A 15945-nucleotide genomic window follows, 5' to 3' on the forward strand; every position below is an offset into this window, starting at 1 on the left:
AAAGCAGTTTCGGGGTTACCATAAAATAGCAGGGAAGGCAGGGTTGCCACATTTGGCCACAACATTGGCGATATGCCATGGACGGATGGCGAACCTTCTGGAACGAATTCTTACCGGTTTAGCCCAGAATGTTCTCGAAAACCAGTCAAAAGCTATATAAGTCCAGCTGGTACTCGGAGAGTGAGTTAGTATCGAGTTGGTGTCGCGTCTAGCGAGTCAATCCGTGCGGGGTCGATCGTGTTGACAGCCGGGCAGCGAGTGCCGAGTTCGTCGTCGAGTGCACCGAAAGAGTCTGTTAGTGTAACGCGGTTAGTGCATCGTCGAGAGAGCGTGTTGAGCTCCGGAGGTTACAACTGGTGAACCGAAGAGCCGGGAGCCGTGCTCTGTGTGTCGTCGAATGCATCGCGAGTTGTAGCGTGGAGAGTCTCGAGAGTACGTGGAATTCCGAGAACGACCGAGCAGAGTCGGGAGCTGTACTCTGGTGCTTGCAGTGAAGCTGTCTCCACCGTGATAACCTGAAAGCTGTGCTGATTGTGTCAGCGCGTTTATAGTAGATCTTCGACGACTGTAAAAAATGACCTTGGAGCTGTCCTGATTAATATTGGCTAAATAAAGTGCGTTTGGATATTTAATCAAGTAGTGTCGTTAATCACTCCAAATCCACAAAAAAAGTAACAATATATATATATATATATATATATATATATATATAACTTTTTGGAACTTTACATTATGCTGTCATGCACTTAGTTATTATCCTCTTGTTTTATCAGCTGTTGCCATTGAGCAGGCATTGCATTACTTCACGTTGTGATTGTCCTCCCATAAGCTGCCGGAGGCCAACTGCCTTAGCAGTCACCAATGTCCTGCGGTTTAATTTAAGAATCTAATCTACTGCATAACGTTTAGATTGGCTGTAAGTGACCATAAAACGAACGGTTTATCTGTGAACAGCACCAGTGTGTTTCGGTTTAATTTTTCTTTAAAAATTCATTTTATCATTTTTCATTTTGTCTATATTTACTGCACTGTTGGACTAGGAATAACTTGTGGATTGTTCGTTAACTGCCATGAACCTTTATGTCACCATCAGGGCCGTTCCTAGCGGGGGTGCAGCGCATAAAAGTTCGTGGGCGGCGAAAATCAGGGGCAGCTGGACTTTCGCGATACCACGTCTAAATATTTTAAATTTAATATAAGTACTTATCATATGTAAGTACTTTTTATACAGTTTGTCCATATGTAAGTACTTAGTGAATATGAAATAAAAATTTTGTTAATCATTGAGCATTTTTCTAAATTTGGGGGGAGGCAATCTTAGGAAAGTACGTGGACAGCTAATGGCCTACGAGCGGTTCTGATCACCGTTACCAAAAGTCATGATGAGTAATTATATTCTTCAGTTTAATTTAATTAAAGAAAAAGAAATCTAAATTTATTGCTGCGACTCTTCCAGGGATCTGAGGGTTGGCTATTAGCAACAGTCACTCATAGGTTGTTGGACACCAGTGACCTACAGACTCATTGTCATTAACGATCAATCGAAATAACAGGTTAACATATAAGATAAAAGAAATTAGGAAAATAAACCAAAGGGATGCCAGTGGCTCTCTAAGCTGCTGATCATCGGTAAACCTTGTGGAGTTATCACCATTGTGCAGCTGTGCCGGAAATTTAGATTCATTACTAAAAATAAATTAAATTGCAGTTCATTGATGAACGTCAAGCAGTGGCAGGTCAGTTAACGGTCACAAGGGCTCTTTCAGGCAGTTGTTGCCAATGGCCTGCGGGTAAACATGGGGCAGGTCAAAATTTGTTGCAGTAACAGTAACTGCTTAAGCAATTGGATAATTAGTTCATGGTAACATACTGTAGTATAACATAATGCACTAAAATTTTTACAAAGGCACCAATGAAGGCATTTCGAATGTCAGACTACAGTACTAAGATCGTCATTTGTTTATCTGTTTTAAATACCTTTGCATTTCTGCAAAATTCACCTTCTTTATTTATTTTTATTTTGGCAACACAGAAAAGTCATCATACAGACTCGTAATTATGTTCAAACGTTGTTACTAATGTTAAAATATAAGTTAAATGTTATTGCTTTAAATAGAAAATAGGAGGCTCTTTCACCAAGAGCATCATTATCCTGAAAAATCATTACTAAAAGCAGAATGAAGATCATTTCTGCTTTGGGCAGTTTCTCTATTAGAAGCCACATAGATGTGGCCAGGCAAAGGCTGCAGCTTAAATTGTTAAACATTTCAAGTTTTGTTCAGATTAGTTAGCCAGTTCGTAAGAGGCCAACTTTGGGTTTCGATCGTGATGTGCATTGAGATGCATTGGATACATTGCTTTTATTAATAAGAGTTGACTTGCGCATTGTAAGGATATGTGCAGTGGCAGGTCACTTTTGCTGGGTATGATTAGAAGTTCTTGTGTAATGTTTCCTGGAGAAAATGGAGAATATTTGTACACAATTACCTGATAATCGTAACAGTAAATGTTTGCAAAAACTCATATAATCTTTTAAAATCCATTTATTTTAATTGCCAATGCATGAAATGTTTTGCGATTTCTAAATCTTTTAGATTTAGAAAGATCGCACCAGGTGGCATACATCATCGGAGAAAACCTATAGCGTCGCTATTGGCTTTTTTCCGCCTGGTGTCATCTATGTGGCTTCTAAATTCTACCGCTTGCTGCCTGTCTAGATTTAAAAAATGTTGCTCCCTGAAGCAGCTGCACCGGCTGTGACGTTGGGCCTGCTTCTCTTAGTTATCTTTAGTCTCAACGTTCTCTCCATGGCTTTCCAAATATTCTGTTTTGTATCTACTGCATCTCCCTGTTAAGGCAAAAAAATTTACAGTGGTGTTGATGTACCTTGTCAAGCTGCTTTTTTGCATATAATAAAAATGGAAGATGGCTATTTCGAGTTGCATTTTTTATTTAAGATGCCATAGGTAAATTTCAAGGTCTGGAGTACGTACCTTCTAAATTTATAAAGCTTCTCAGAAATACTTCAAATCCGAACGAACAACTTCCATTTATTTACCACTCCGATGAACTTTAGCAAGCATGTAATATTTATTTTTTGTTGAATGCCACTCACCTACAGATTGACCACAGATAAAAAATTAAATTCAGTGTAATAATGTTTTTATAATACACCTTCGTATTATTACAAAATTCAAGTTACCGAGATGTAAAATCATTAAGCTGCTCTCATATATAATAAAGTTATGTTAAATGCTGAAGTGGTAATGGAAGTAAATTAGTTAATCTAATGTTAAATTTAATGTTATGCTTCCCTCTCTTATGTAATACGCAATAGTCTATAGAAATATCATTTAGTCATTAGGATATAATTGTCATGTTCTTTATTTTAAGTATGATTTAGAAAAACGTATAAATTAGTTTCAGCCCGGAATGGCATTTTGCTTCAAATCATTGTAAATGGGTGTATCGCTTTTCAAATATTTGCCACCAAATATTATCGCCCGGTATTGTATTTGAAGAAATTAAATAATGAGGAATCTGCATGAATGTATTAATGTTTCTCGCACTGTTGTAAAACAACGATACCTAGAGCCATCAAATTTTTGAATAACTTAAAAATTTAATGAAAATTTGATTAAAAAACTCGATGATCTTAAAGCGAGCAATGTACATTTTTATCTCCAGCTTGCGAGACTGTCTGTCGGAAATTCTGAAGATACTCGTATGATATTTATAAATATTTTTAGCCCAAATGCTCTCGAAACGTGTATGTATGTGTAAATGAAAAAAAGTGTCCCTTTGGGCGTAATATCTGAAAGCTTTCAGATTTCTTTTTAATACTGCTTTCACTGAACATAAAAATTTAGTTATTGTTGTGAAGATCAGAGTGGAAAATTTGAACAATTCATAAAACTGAAATCGTGTTTCTTTGTTCCTTAAATGTTGAATTATTTTGCCAAGCATTGTAAAACAAATTTGTTAGGAGAGATCTTAGAGACTGCATTCTTATTTCCGATTTTGGTCGGAGTTTTATATAATTTTCAAAAATGTTTATGAGCAACTGTATATAATGTTTGCCTTTTAAATCTTTATTTAGTGGTATCCAGAAATTCGCACGCACAGTGAAGCCCCTATCGTGCTATGTGGTTGCCGCAGTGATTTGCGTGTCGAAGTCAGGCATTCTGTCACAGCAGAACAAGTAAGTGCTTTTTGTCCGTAGTACATTTTATTAGCGTTTTTACAATAATTAATATCTCAAACTTCCTTTGATGTCCCCAGTTTTCTACTGGAGATAATTTGAAGTAAATACAAGATTATTTACGTGAGATGTCAGAGTTATAAAACGTATTACAAAGCCAAAAATGTGAATGGAGAGGGAATTTCGAATAATCGAAAAAACACGAGCTAAGAAGGCTTACGCAAATTATGCCCTCAAAACAGCTACCATTCTACGTAGATAAGCTTTGAAATGCATTTGACAAAGCTAGATAGGATATTATTATACACATTAAAGATAAAAATTATTTGAATAAAAAGGGTTGTAATATAATTAAAATCAAGAATATCGTTATTGTAATTTTTGGCGATTTTTCTAGCAAGTAAAATTGACAAATTCTAGGTAAAGTGAGTGGCATGAAATTATAGTTTAATAAAAAAAAAAAAAAGATTGCATTTATCGAGGAAGATAAGGCCAGGTAATAGTTTAATGTCAGTAGGAAAAGTTCTGGATATTCAAAGAAATTCGCGTCATTGATACAGCATTAATTTTCAGTTGCCTATGGATCTACTTATTGAAAATCTCGAGTTTTCAAAGTTCTACTGGGCTTAAAAGGGAGGGGGAGAGAAAGAAAAGAAAAGGAAAAAAGAAAAATTAAAAAGAAATCAGGATGATTCCATGGTTTAGCATTGCTCGAAATTTAATTCTTTCCCTGAAAAATTTTGGTATTTGTGGTAGTTACGACATGATGAACGTCAAAAGCGCTGCAACAGTTTTCCAAATCTGTCAAATTTTGGAGTTTCAGATGGAATGGGTGTTAAATACGTCCTTTCACTCGTAAATGCTGTAGAACGCGAATCTATTTATCATACACAACGTTCTTTATTCTTGTAAAATAAGTCGTATCATAGCAGTTTCTAAAATTATTCCGCAGAGCTAGTTAAGTTCCCCTTAGCTTAGCAGAACTCCAGTGGTTTACGCCTTTCGATCAAGATGTCGGCATACAATAGAATCGTGAAAAAAATCGGTTCACGAACAAATTTTCCGAATGAAAAATGTCTGGAATGACGAACAATATCTCGAGATACGGGTGAGAAAGTTGGCAACAAATGATACTGCAAAATGTAGTTACTGCTGTGGAGGAAATGTCTTCAGAAGAAGACGGAAGACGAGTTGTTTCTATTCATCTGATCCGCGCAATTTGTGAAAAATGGATTAAGGTGCAAAGGCTCGTAGAACATTCTCATTTTGCCAAAGTAGCATAAATATTTATAATGTCAATGCTTTAAGGTCTTGCTTTAGAAACATTTTAAAACGCAGACAGAAACAACTACCTTGAACAAATTTCAATGAGAAAAGGGCCCAGTGATTCTTAAAGTAGGGTTTAAGGGGGGGCAGAAAAACAGTAGTTGTCTGTTATTTTTGGATACAGGAATGATCACATATTTCATATTTGGGGTTCTTCACTGTTTTTCACTTATGTCGTCAACTCTGCTTCAAAGCGATACGGTAAAATTTAATTCAAGTTTTCCTATTTTTTGTGTGTTTAGTTTTGTGTTAAATATTGTGTATTAATATAAGAAGGCTCCGACATAGTTTTTTAATGTAACTGAGCAACAATTTCCGCAGAAATCTGATCTCGAAAATTTTATTTTTAATGATAAAATTATATTAAAAATCGATTCTAACTTTTGAATACATGCTTCTCTTTCCTTGGGAAACAAATCCTTGGATGGAGGTCGAGATTTTTAAGGAAAAAGAAGCTCCTACCCGTATGTCAAAGGGTTTTTTTTTTTTTTTTCTTTCAGAAAATACAGTGACTTTATGATAGCGGGTAAATTTTTCTTTCTAAAGCTGATATCTTACAGCGGAAAAGAGCACCTGGAGACTTTATGAAATGATGTAACCAAAGAGGGGGGGGATTAAAATTGTCACTTGTTACTTTTTTCAGCTAGTCCTCGGATTCGGTGAAAGTTTGTTCCCCTGCCATATTCTGCTTGACAACTAGAATTATATTGAGAGGAGATAGTGGTCAGAAAACACTTCTCTTTTTGTTTTCATACCTACCTACAGATCAACATTTTCTCCATATTGTCTTACTGTTTATAGCATTCTCTATATTTTCACTAGTGACGCTTTAACCATTTTAACGTTTTTTTATTGGTGTGCTGGAAAAAGAATAATCTTCATTTCTATCATCCCTTGAACTAGCACATTATATTTGAGCTATTTTTTATGTGAAATATAATTCCAACAGAAACCCAAAATAAATCATTGTCCAATACTTTATTTTAATACTTAATTATTTACCATTTATTTAATGATTTATATTTTTATTTAATTTTAATATTAATTGTTTAATTATTCTAATTATTAATTATATTATTAGCCATTTTATTTATTTATCTATTTTTGCTCTTCTTTCCTGACAGTCTTCCATAGGGCTCCAGCACTTCTAATTTTAAAAATTAAGCATTGGAGTATGTGCTAGATTTAATTAATTCTATCAGTTATACATTATGAACTTAACATTCAGAATATTCTTTTCTAAATAATCATTGGGGATTCAAGAATGGACAGTCTGTTTTGCATTCATTCCTATGGGGAAAATTGTTTCAGTTTACGAATACTTCAAATGACTAATTTTCTTTAGGAACGAAGATTGAAGTTCATGAATCATAGTTTCAATCCATTTCTTATAGACAAAATTTACCCCATATTAACCAAACTTAACATTATTTCAGTATATTTTTACGAGCCATTTCGTTGAGTTTTACAGTTTTAGAGCAAATGCGTTTTTATAATCCGAATATTATTTCTCGTTCTCTATGTGGAAAAGAAAAAAGGCTAACTTGTTGTTGCTAAGACTTTTGTTTTAGTAGGAATTAAAATTGCAATTTTTTTTTATATCAATGCTTACACTGATAAAATGTTATAACAGTCTGATTAATTTGCATCTAGCGATTCATAAAATTATTTGTGTTACTTCTTTTTCATAAAATAAGATTTATAATTAGTATATTTAAGGATATCTTAAACTATCTATTTATTTTTGGTTTTATAATTGTGGCCTTGGTTTACCGAGGTTAAAATTTATTTGGATAATGTAATAATCTGCTCTTGAAATGTTTTGGAGTGTGGAAGCAGATATTAAAATATACAGAAAATTATATCCCTCACATTCCCTCCATATCATCGTAATTTATAGCTCAAATTGTCGATCTAAAGTAGTGTATCCAGGGCTTCAGCTAGGATTGAGTCCTAGCACGTCTCCGTTTTTGAGTGAAATTATTATGCAAACCGAAACCCCAAATAAGGTGAACTGCGGTATTTTAACTTATTATTTAACTGCTTGTCATAAATTTATTAATTTTACCTCTTTTTACTCTATTGAATTATTTATTTTTTATCACGTTATTCGATAGAGCTCGGCGCTTCTAATTTTAGGAATTAAGCTTTAGTGCTCCTCGTACTGTTTAACCTCGACCCACATGCATATAATTGCGATTTATCGCAACATATATGTTATAAGTTCCTCTAACAAAACGTAATGTTTCTCTAAAAAAAAGGGGAATAAAAAGAGATTGCTAAAAGAAAATAAGGTAGTACTAATAAATGCGCAACTAACTAATAATTAATTAATTAACTCTAAATCAATTCGCAATTTCAAGCTAGATATATGTAATTATACGATGAAGAATAGGGTATTTCAGAGCTTTTCGCAACCCATCAGAATTATTTTCCGATCTGTTGAGGGGTCTATTGCCAGATCGAGGATCTCTTTTAATGTATTTTCTCTTGATAAAACTATGATTATGCAATATATTTTTCGTTTCTGTCTTGTGAGCTGTAGCGGGTTTGCATAGATCGCTTTGTGATTTTCTGTCTAGTATCAGTCTGGAAACTTCACAAAAAATACATTTTTTCAGTACTTTATTAGAAATAATTTTAACATCAGGGGAAAAGTATTATTATTTGCAATGATTTTCATTACTTCAGAATTCATTGCTCAAATCTCCAAAACAATTTTTCCTCCTTCCCCGAGGGTAGGGCATTACAGTCTCACTGTATCCATAATCTGTTCTAACGAATTCGAAATTCCTAGTTATACGATCAAATCGTACATCACATCCACATTATCAAAATTCCTGAAGTTATAAGGATTCGTTTAGTTTTATTAACCAGTTATTTTATGTTAATTTACTTTACTGTCTTTCTCGCTTCCCATTTCCCTGCCAGAATGTAAATTGATAGTTCGTGTGCATTCAAATGAGGTAAAAAGGATATAGTATTAGAAGGAAGGTTTTAGAGGGTTGCATTACAGCGTGTTCCGCCTGCTGAAGGCCACGTTTGCTAATTGATTCTCTTGAGAGCAGCATTCTGCGACGTTGCGTTATTCTCGCCATTAATCTTCCCATGCCAATTTTAGGTCAGAGCCAACTTGCGCGTTTTGTGTCGGTGTAGCCTTTCAGTTAACTCAAGGGAATTTAGTCGTAATTTTAAATTTGTTACTTTTGTTATTAAGCCATATATGTTCGCTGTTCTATAAGCACCTGCAGTGCCTTCTATTAAACTTTTATCTGAGTTAAATAAAAGGGTCTTTTATACCCTTTCTCGGTCTTTGCTGTACTTTACAAGGCATCGTGATAATTCACTTTCAGTCTTAAGAGTTTCGTGGATTTAATGTTACCAAATAACACGAGACTCTGCAAAGTTTACGAAGACGTTTAGTAATGTAAGGTTCCTAATGTTTTTATTTATGTAAGAGTTGGAGGCTCCCTTCAGCCCACCTGGACACGAATGTCCCTATAGCTCAAAAGAAGGGGCAGCCAGTAACATATGCAGCAACATTTCTTCAAAATTGCATAAATGTCCCGCGCCTCCAGCCGACTGCAGGAAATAATGGCCATTCAAACATGATTCAAATAATTTCTGTTGCTCTAGTCTGTGCCAGAAGTGTGTGTAATCACAGCAGCACTTAATAAAGAAAAAGAAACAAAAATATACTGAAAATGTAACTTACAAATTGAATGTTATTAGTGTACTGTTGCAAGCTGAAAGTGTGAGAAAAATTAGAAGGAATGTTAATGGTTAGAAGAGTTTAAATTATGAGAGAAATAAATTATCATTTAACTCACTGTGTTCAGTGTTTTTTAACTGATGTTATCATTGAGTTTTTATCTTGCTCTGTTGTCTGGAAAATCAATTATTAAATAAAAAATGCTCTTCGAGAAAAGTCTGTTTCAATCTATGAAAACAAAGCAATGTATATTACTTTCCAAGGACATATGGAATTGAAAAAGGATATGAATGTTAAGAAGTCTTTTTCTAGTAGCGCAATTTTAACTGGAGTATATTTATTTGCTTATTTTACAACTACTGTTTCTTTCTATTTTCTTGAAATTGTGGTGAACTGGGAGGAGGAATGCGTTACGAGCGTCTATGATTTAATGACAAAATTTGCTATTTTATTACCGTAGATTCCTTTCATGTTTTTAGTTTTGAAAAAAAAATTGCATTGTTGAAATAGTTGTTGAAATGGACGAACTAGGTCTAAATAAATTTAAAAGTCATCATTATTTTGGGCTATCGTGTTGAAGATTGTAAACTTTGCTAAAACTAGTTTTGTCTGTTACTTGAAATGAATTTTTATGATAAAATAGATTTGTTAAAATTCTAATTTATAGAAATACTTTTTATGCTTCAAAAGAAGCATTTGTTTTCGACCACTGATCTCGTGACCCTTATTCATATTCTATCATTCTCCTGTCTTGCATAATGTAAGATTGGTGCACATAGAATTTTAATTTTTATCTTTAGTGTGAAAGAAGGGGTATATTAATTAGCTTTGTATTTTATACTGGTACGAAAATATTATTCGTAACCTTTCGGGTTAGTTAATTAAGTTTCTAAGTGTAGGAATAGAGCTAACTTATTATCCATTCATTCCCTCCCCTCCAATGGCGGGCACTTGCCCATAACGGCACTAGCCACTCCTAAAGCCAGAAGTGGTGGCCATTTTATTATGGAGGCATCTGAATAGGCAGCCACCGTTACCTCCTATGAAAGGACAGACAATTTTACATCATGCCTTTTCCAGGATTCGAACCCGGGCCCTTTGGTATCGCAGTCAGGCTTACCATCTGGGCGGCTTCATCCATGCATAAATCCATCAGTTCGCTCATGGGAGAAATGCTTACAGTTAAAATAAATTACAGTGCAAAATGTCATGTTTTGGTTTAAAGATATGATGTTATCAATATGTTAATTTAGAACAAATGATGTAATAATCAGTCTTTGATTGAATTAATTTTTCTAACTTTATTATTTGCATTCTGTTGCTTTTACGATATTAAACTAACACAACAGTAAAGTTTATTGCGAGAATATTGAAGAAGGGAATAGGAGTCATAGGTTCTGAAGGGGAATAGGGGTTCTCTATAATTAAGGGATACTCGAAAGTAAAAAGGTCGAGAGCCGCTGCCCTAAAGTTCAGAAATGGGGAAGAATTTAAAGAGTGAAGGACCAGCGTTCATAAAATCACTGTTACTCTAAAATTTGTGTTATGAAAGAAAAATCCTCCATATCTTCGAGCAACATGATAAATAAAGTATTTCGTCTTCTCCAGCGGCCGAGTGGTAAAATCGTTGAGCATTGATAGTTCCAACCCGGTTTTGATTCCAGGCGAACAGGCTGGCTGTATGAGCATTTCGAGGTTTCCCCCGTGTGTAACGTGTATACGAGCCCGTTTTCCTTAGAAAGTCCTCCAGGAAGGTATCCCCCTTAGGCAGATAACCCTAGTGTGCTTTGTCATAATCTACCAAACCAAATAAAATATTTCTAAACTGCAGCTTGGAAATATTTTATTGTACTTCAAAATGTAATTTATGCTAAGAGCTCTGCATTTGTAATATAATATGCATGTATTCATTATCTAAAATAAATGAAGATTAAATGTGAATGATTTTTTTTGTTAAAATGAAATAAATTAAATATGGCTGATAGTAGAACTGAAGAGTCAATCTTCATCTGTGGAAGCTCAAGTTTCTAAATGTAGTACATATGAGCATGTAAGTAATATACATCCGCTTGGATACGGTTACCTCATACTGCTGGCCACTTTGGTGTCTGTCAGCCCGTGGGAAAATTAAGGGACGGAAGAGAGGTGAGAGATACGCTGACTCCATAACCCCATATCGGAAACGTAGAGTGGGTGGTTAGTGATGGCGGAAGTTTGCTCTTTTCCGGAAAAGGACCTTGTCATGGGAATAAGTTCTTCCATTTCTTTCATTACAGTAGTTTGAGAATTTTCGTAACAACTTTGCCAGTTGTTAGAAAAACGCTAGCGGATAAATTAATTGGATTCTTTGTTCAACGGTTGGCTGAGTATTACTTCAGAGATTAATATTTCTGTCTTACTACGTGTGTATGTAATTCTGGTGAAGATTAATTTTTGCTAATATGTATTTGCGTATTTTCGAAAACACTAATAAGATATTTTTAAATTGCAGAAATTAAACAGTTTACCTAATATCTTATGTCGCAGGAATCGTAAACGTATCAGTCTGACTCACCGAAGATCTCCTCTTACACGTCGACCGGGAGAACGATTCATTTTTTTTTTTTTTTTTTCCAAATATTACTTTGTTCTAATCAGTTCTCTCTCTATATACACATATGTATGTATATTCAACCATGTATTAAAAATTCCTGATAACCCAACCATTTTATTGAATATTTATTTCGTTTCTTTTTTAAATATTTTTTCAATATATATACATCATCTTTTTTATTATATTTTACCATTTTATGATCGTAAAATATTCCTTCAGTTTTTTCACCATTTAAATCATGTATTTTATAAAGGGTTGGGCATTTCGTAAAAAAATGTTTTGAATTTAGATAGTCTAACGCGATCTCCTATTTTATATTCAGCTTTTTAGAGGTCTTTCGGCTGACTAGGGAATATACATATAAATTATAATAAACTTTTATTTAATTTTCGGGTTTTCTAACTTCAGCAGGTGTCATTTTTATGGAACTGTGATATCAATTGTTATAATGTTTAACTAATTTAGGTAATGCATCAATATAGCTTTTTGTGATTCTCCCAAGTAAAGGAAAAACCCAAGCATATCTATTAAAAGCATCTGTAACGGTTAATAAATAGTCATTATCTTTGCTGTAATATGTGTATGCGAGAATGAAATAATTTTTTTCGTTGCAGTAATTTGATATTAGATGAGTGCTTAGCTAGTGGATTGAGGTTAGAAGATTGCTGGAAATATCGATTACGTAGTAAAAGATGCCGGGAACTTTTGAAGAACCACAGAATCACTCGATAATCCAAATATATCTTTATTACTTGTTGATTACTCTATTAAATGACACAGCACAATGGAGAATGTTATATCGAAATAGTTAACTAATAGTTCTGTGCAGTAACTGCAGAGAAAAACATTTCAGAAGAAATTTTTTATGAGCATTTATAGTTGATAGCTTTATTTTAGTTATCATATCGCTCACTGTATAAGCTAGATGTTTATTGCATACGTCACAAATTTATCATGTCACAAGTTCAATATCGATTTTAAGATGATAGTGTTTTATTTTCACCTTCAGACAAAGATTTAATTACATTTGGTATTAAATTCAAGCAGCGTCAAGAGATGGAACGAAACGCTTGTATAATAGAACGTAAAATTCTTGGTTTGATTTAGCTGAATACGTCAATGCATGCGAGAATTTTGCATTGAAGGAAAGAGATGCATTCGTGGATAAGTTTCAAAGCGCATTTTATTTTGTATGTGCTGCATAAGAGCCTGCCAGATTTTCGCGATTATATTGTAAAGCTTTTCAATAATTTATAATATTTTATAATATTAATATTATTTTAACATATGAATAGTGTAAATTGAAATTAAAATTAATGTTTTATGCCATCTATGTAAATCTCCAAGCTACGGAGATTTCGTTGGATATCAGATCAAGATCTCCTTGTGCGCACAGCCGACGAGCCCGCCGAAATACTAGAACAAAGTTACCACTTATCTGCGAAAGAAGCTTACGAGCCACGGAACAAAATGTGTGCACAAGACACACAAGGGAACGCAAACTATAATAGATCTGTAGTTTGTGTTCCCTTAACTCTAATACATTGTAGGATGCGGAAGATCTGGACAAATGAGCATCCCAATGTTCCGTTAATTTCTTTTCACGAAGGAGCCAAATTCTATTTGAAGCTAGTTCGATAGTTATATATCCATGTAAATAGAACGTAACACAAGAAATAATTCCAATTTTTCGCGCAAAAGGGACGTAACAGTGATAAGGAGGAATGATGGTTTGGGTAGGTGTAAACATAGACGACCGTATGGACGTGTGCATCATCTGGAATGGCAGCCTGGTGGATAGAAGATAAAAGATGAGATCTTCGGACCTCTGATTTTTGCCGTACGTTGGAGCCACCGACGTTAGTTTCATTTACTATACCCTCGGTATCAAAAAAATTTATCTTGTGAAAGACTAGCTTTAATGGATGCATATAATGACCGTTATACCTATCCGATTAGGAATCCAATATTTAAGTATTTTATTTCCGTATTCGGAAATATCTGTAAATTCCACAAGTGCGTTAGAAAATATATTTTTCCTCTTCATTAGAAGGAAATAATTTTGTGTGACAAATTTTGTAGTGCCATACTTTTGTAAGACTACACAGACAAATTCATTGAACTTTTTTTTTTTTTTTTTTTTCAAAAAGTTGGTTACGGTATGTGCATTTCATTAAAAAGTGAATAATCCTTTAATTTTTTTAACAGCTTAATGAAGACATAAAGGTGTCTGTCTATACGTAATAATATTATGCTAGCTATTGTATGGTTCACTCACGATTACTATTGATTGATTCTTTTATGAAACAAAATACTAAATGTTACATACATAATTGGAATAATTTACTTATTTTTTATAGGCAATGGCAGCGTGTCGACAAATGAGTGCTACAGGTTACGTAGAAACGTCTGCCAAAGAAGAAATCGGAGTGACAGATGCTTTCGAACTGACCGCCCTTGCAGCACTCGGAGGGAAACCTCGATTCGCCAGTCTTGTGCGCCGTCATGCGCCGCACCTCAAGCGACATTTACGCCCCCATCAGCAACACAGAAGCTGCGTTGTTATGTGAAATGCCGTTGTATATATGAACTTGCTCAACTGCAGACCCATTTGATGAGCGAGCCGCAGCCATGTGGTCTACTTTGATTAGACTCATGAGTACTGCCAATACCGCCTCTTAACTTCAGGAGGCAGGTAATGGTACTGCGATGTTTCCTTTGCTCAAATTTTCCATTTTTCATGTTCTAATCGCCTTCATGTGCCCATGTGTGTCATTACAAATTGGGTTATTTAGTGAAGATGTTGTGCTTGGCGAGTGCATAGAACTCTGTTTATGCAAAAGAAGAGAGAAAAATCAAAATTTGCTAATGATATATTTTGAATGTTTTGTATTCTGTAAATCATTATGATGTGCCTAATTGTCGTATAAATTTTATTTAATCTCACTAATTAGATCTGATAGTTATTAATTTCAGTAATAAATAATAATTGCAATTTTTTAATAAAATTTTTCCCATTTGAAGAAAAAAGTAATCAAGTTACTTTAAAAAAAAAAAAAAAAAGAAAAATAGGTACTTTTTAAAAAATTGAAACGACGGGATAATAAAATTAATTGATATATACATAAAAAGTTGATCTTTTATTAAAATTATTTATTTAAAAAAATCTTAAATCTTCTACAATGATTGTTTTATATGTTTATATTATGTGATGAGATTTTTAAATGTGTGAAAGATGCATGTTATTTGAATGCATCATTTAGCTTTTGAACTCAGGTTAAAGTGGCTTTTACTTATAGCTGCATAATCTGCAAACGTTATATTAAGTGTTAATATTTATCGGCAAAAAGTTCGTTTTCGAGTTTTAACAAGGAAAAAAAAAAAGTCCAGGCACTATTTATTTAAAGAGATTTATAGAAATTCATGTAAATTAATTCATTTGTACTTCAGGTTTTTAATTGAAAATTTATTTGAAATTTTTACTTGATATTAAAAACCTGTTTAAGAACATGTTGCAGTGCAGCATTATTTTTGTATGACCCTGGAAGACCTTCAAGAGTTCCTACCTGGCTTATGCTCATATTTGTATATAGAATATGTATATTTTTTCATAATATTTTTATGCATGTATGATTTTGTACAGAATGGCTTTCAGCCAAACTATCTGTTAAAAATAAAATTTTTATTAACATTGTATTGAGTAAAATTTATAAAACAACCATAGCATTTTCTGTAACTAGTTATAAAACAATATCAGACTCCCTTTTTTTTTTTTTTTTTTTTTTTTTTATTTTATTTTATTTTTTCTGTGATAATAGCCTCCCCTCCGAGGGTCCTTTCTCAACGTGGGGCGCAGAGGCGACAACGTGTGAGTGGCTGTCCTGTTTACGCGACTAATCGAGCCTGATCTTCCCCCGAGCTGGTCACTTATGTTGGGAGTGGATAATATGGATGAGATTAGCTGCCTTCAGGACTAGAACTACCGTTTCTAGGGTGGTCCGTTGAGGCTGGATAGGAACTTTAGGGGTACTGTCAAATTTGTCTCGGGCTATGGAATTCCTGCATGTTAAATAATTTTATTAGAGGTTGTGTTTGTGGTTTGGTCCCAGGGGT

At 34.0% G+C, this 15945-nt stretch overlaps 1 protein-coding gene across 3 annotated transcripts in view; it reads left to right on the top strand.

The window, feature by feature from the left end:
• LOC118190917 (rho-related GTP-binding protein RhoA-A-like) overlaps positions 1-15526 on the top strand; it is a 98933-nt gene extending 83407 nt beyond the window's left edge. For all 3 annotated transcript variants that reach the window (XM_035361709.2, XM_035361710.2, XM_035361711.2), the window contains 2 exons: positions 4100-4201; positions 14193-15526. In XM_035361709.2, the coding sequence (XP_035217600.1) occupies positions 4100-4201; positions 14193-14402 (312 nt within the window). In that variant the 3' untranslated portion in view covers positions 14403-15526. The remainder of the gene's footprint in view (positions 1-4099; positions 4202-14192) is intronic.
• The last annotated feature ends 419 nt before the right edge of the window (positions 15527-15945 follow it).

This window comes from Stegodyphus dumicola, chromosome 10 (assembly GCF_044657685.1).
Source record: "Stegodyphus dumicola isolate Sdum_Otavi_A_Nest chromosome 10, ASM4465768v1".
Classification (NCBI taxonomy): domain Eukaryota; kingdom Metazoa; phylum Arthropoda; class Arachnida; order Araneae; family Eresidae; genus Stegodyphus; species Stegodyphus dumicola.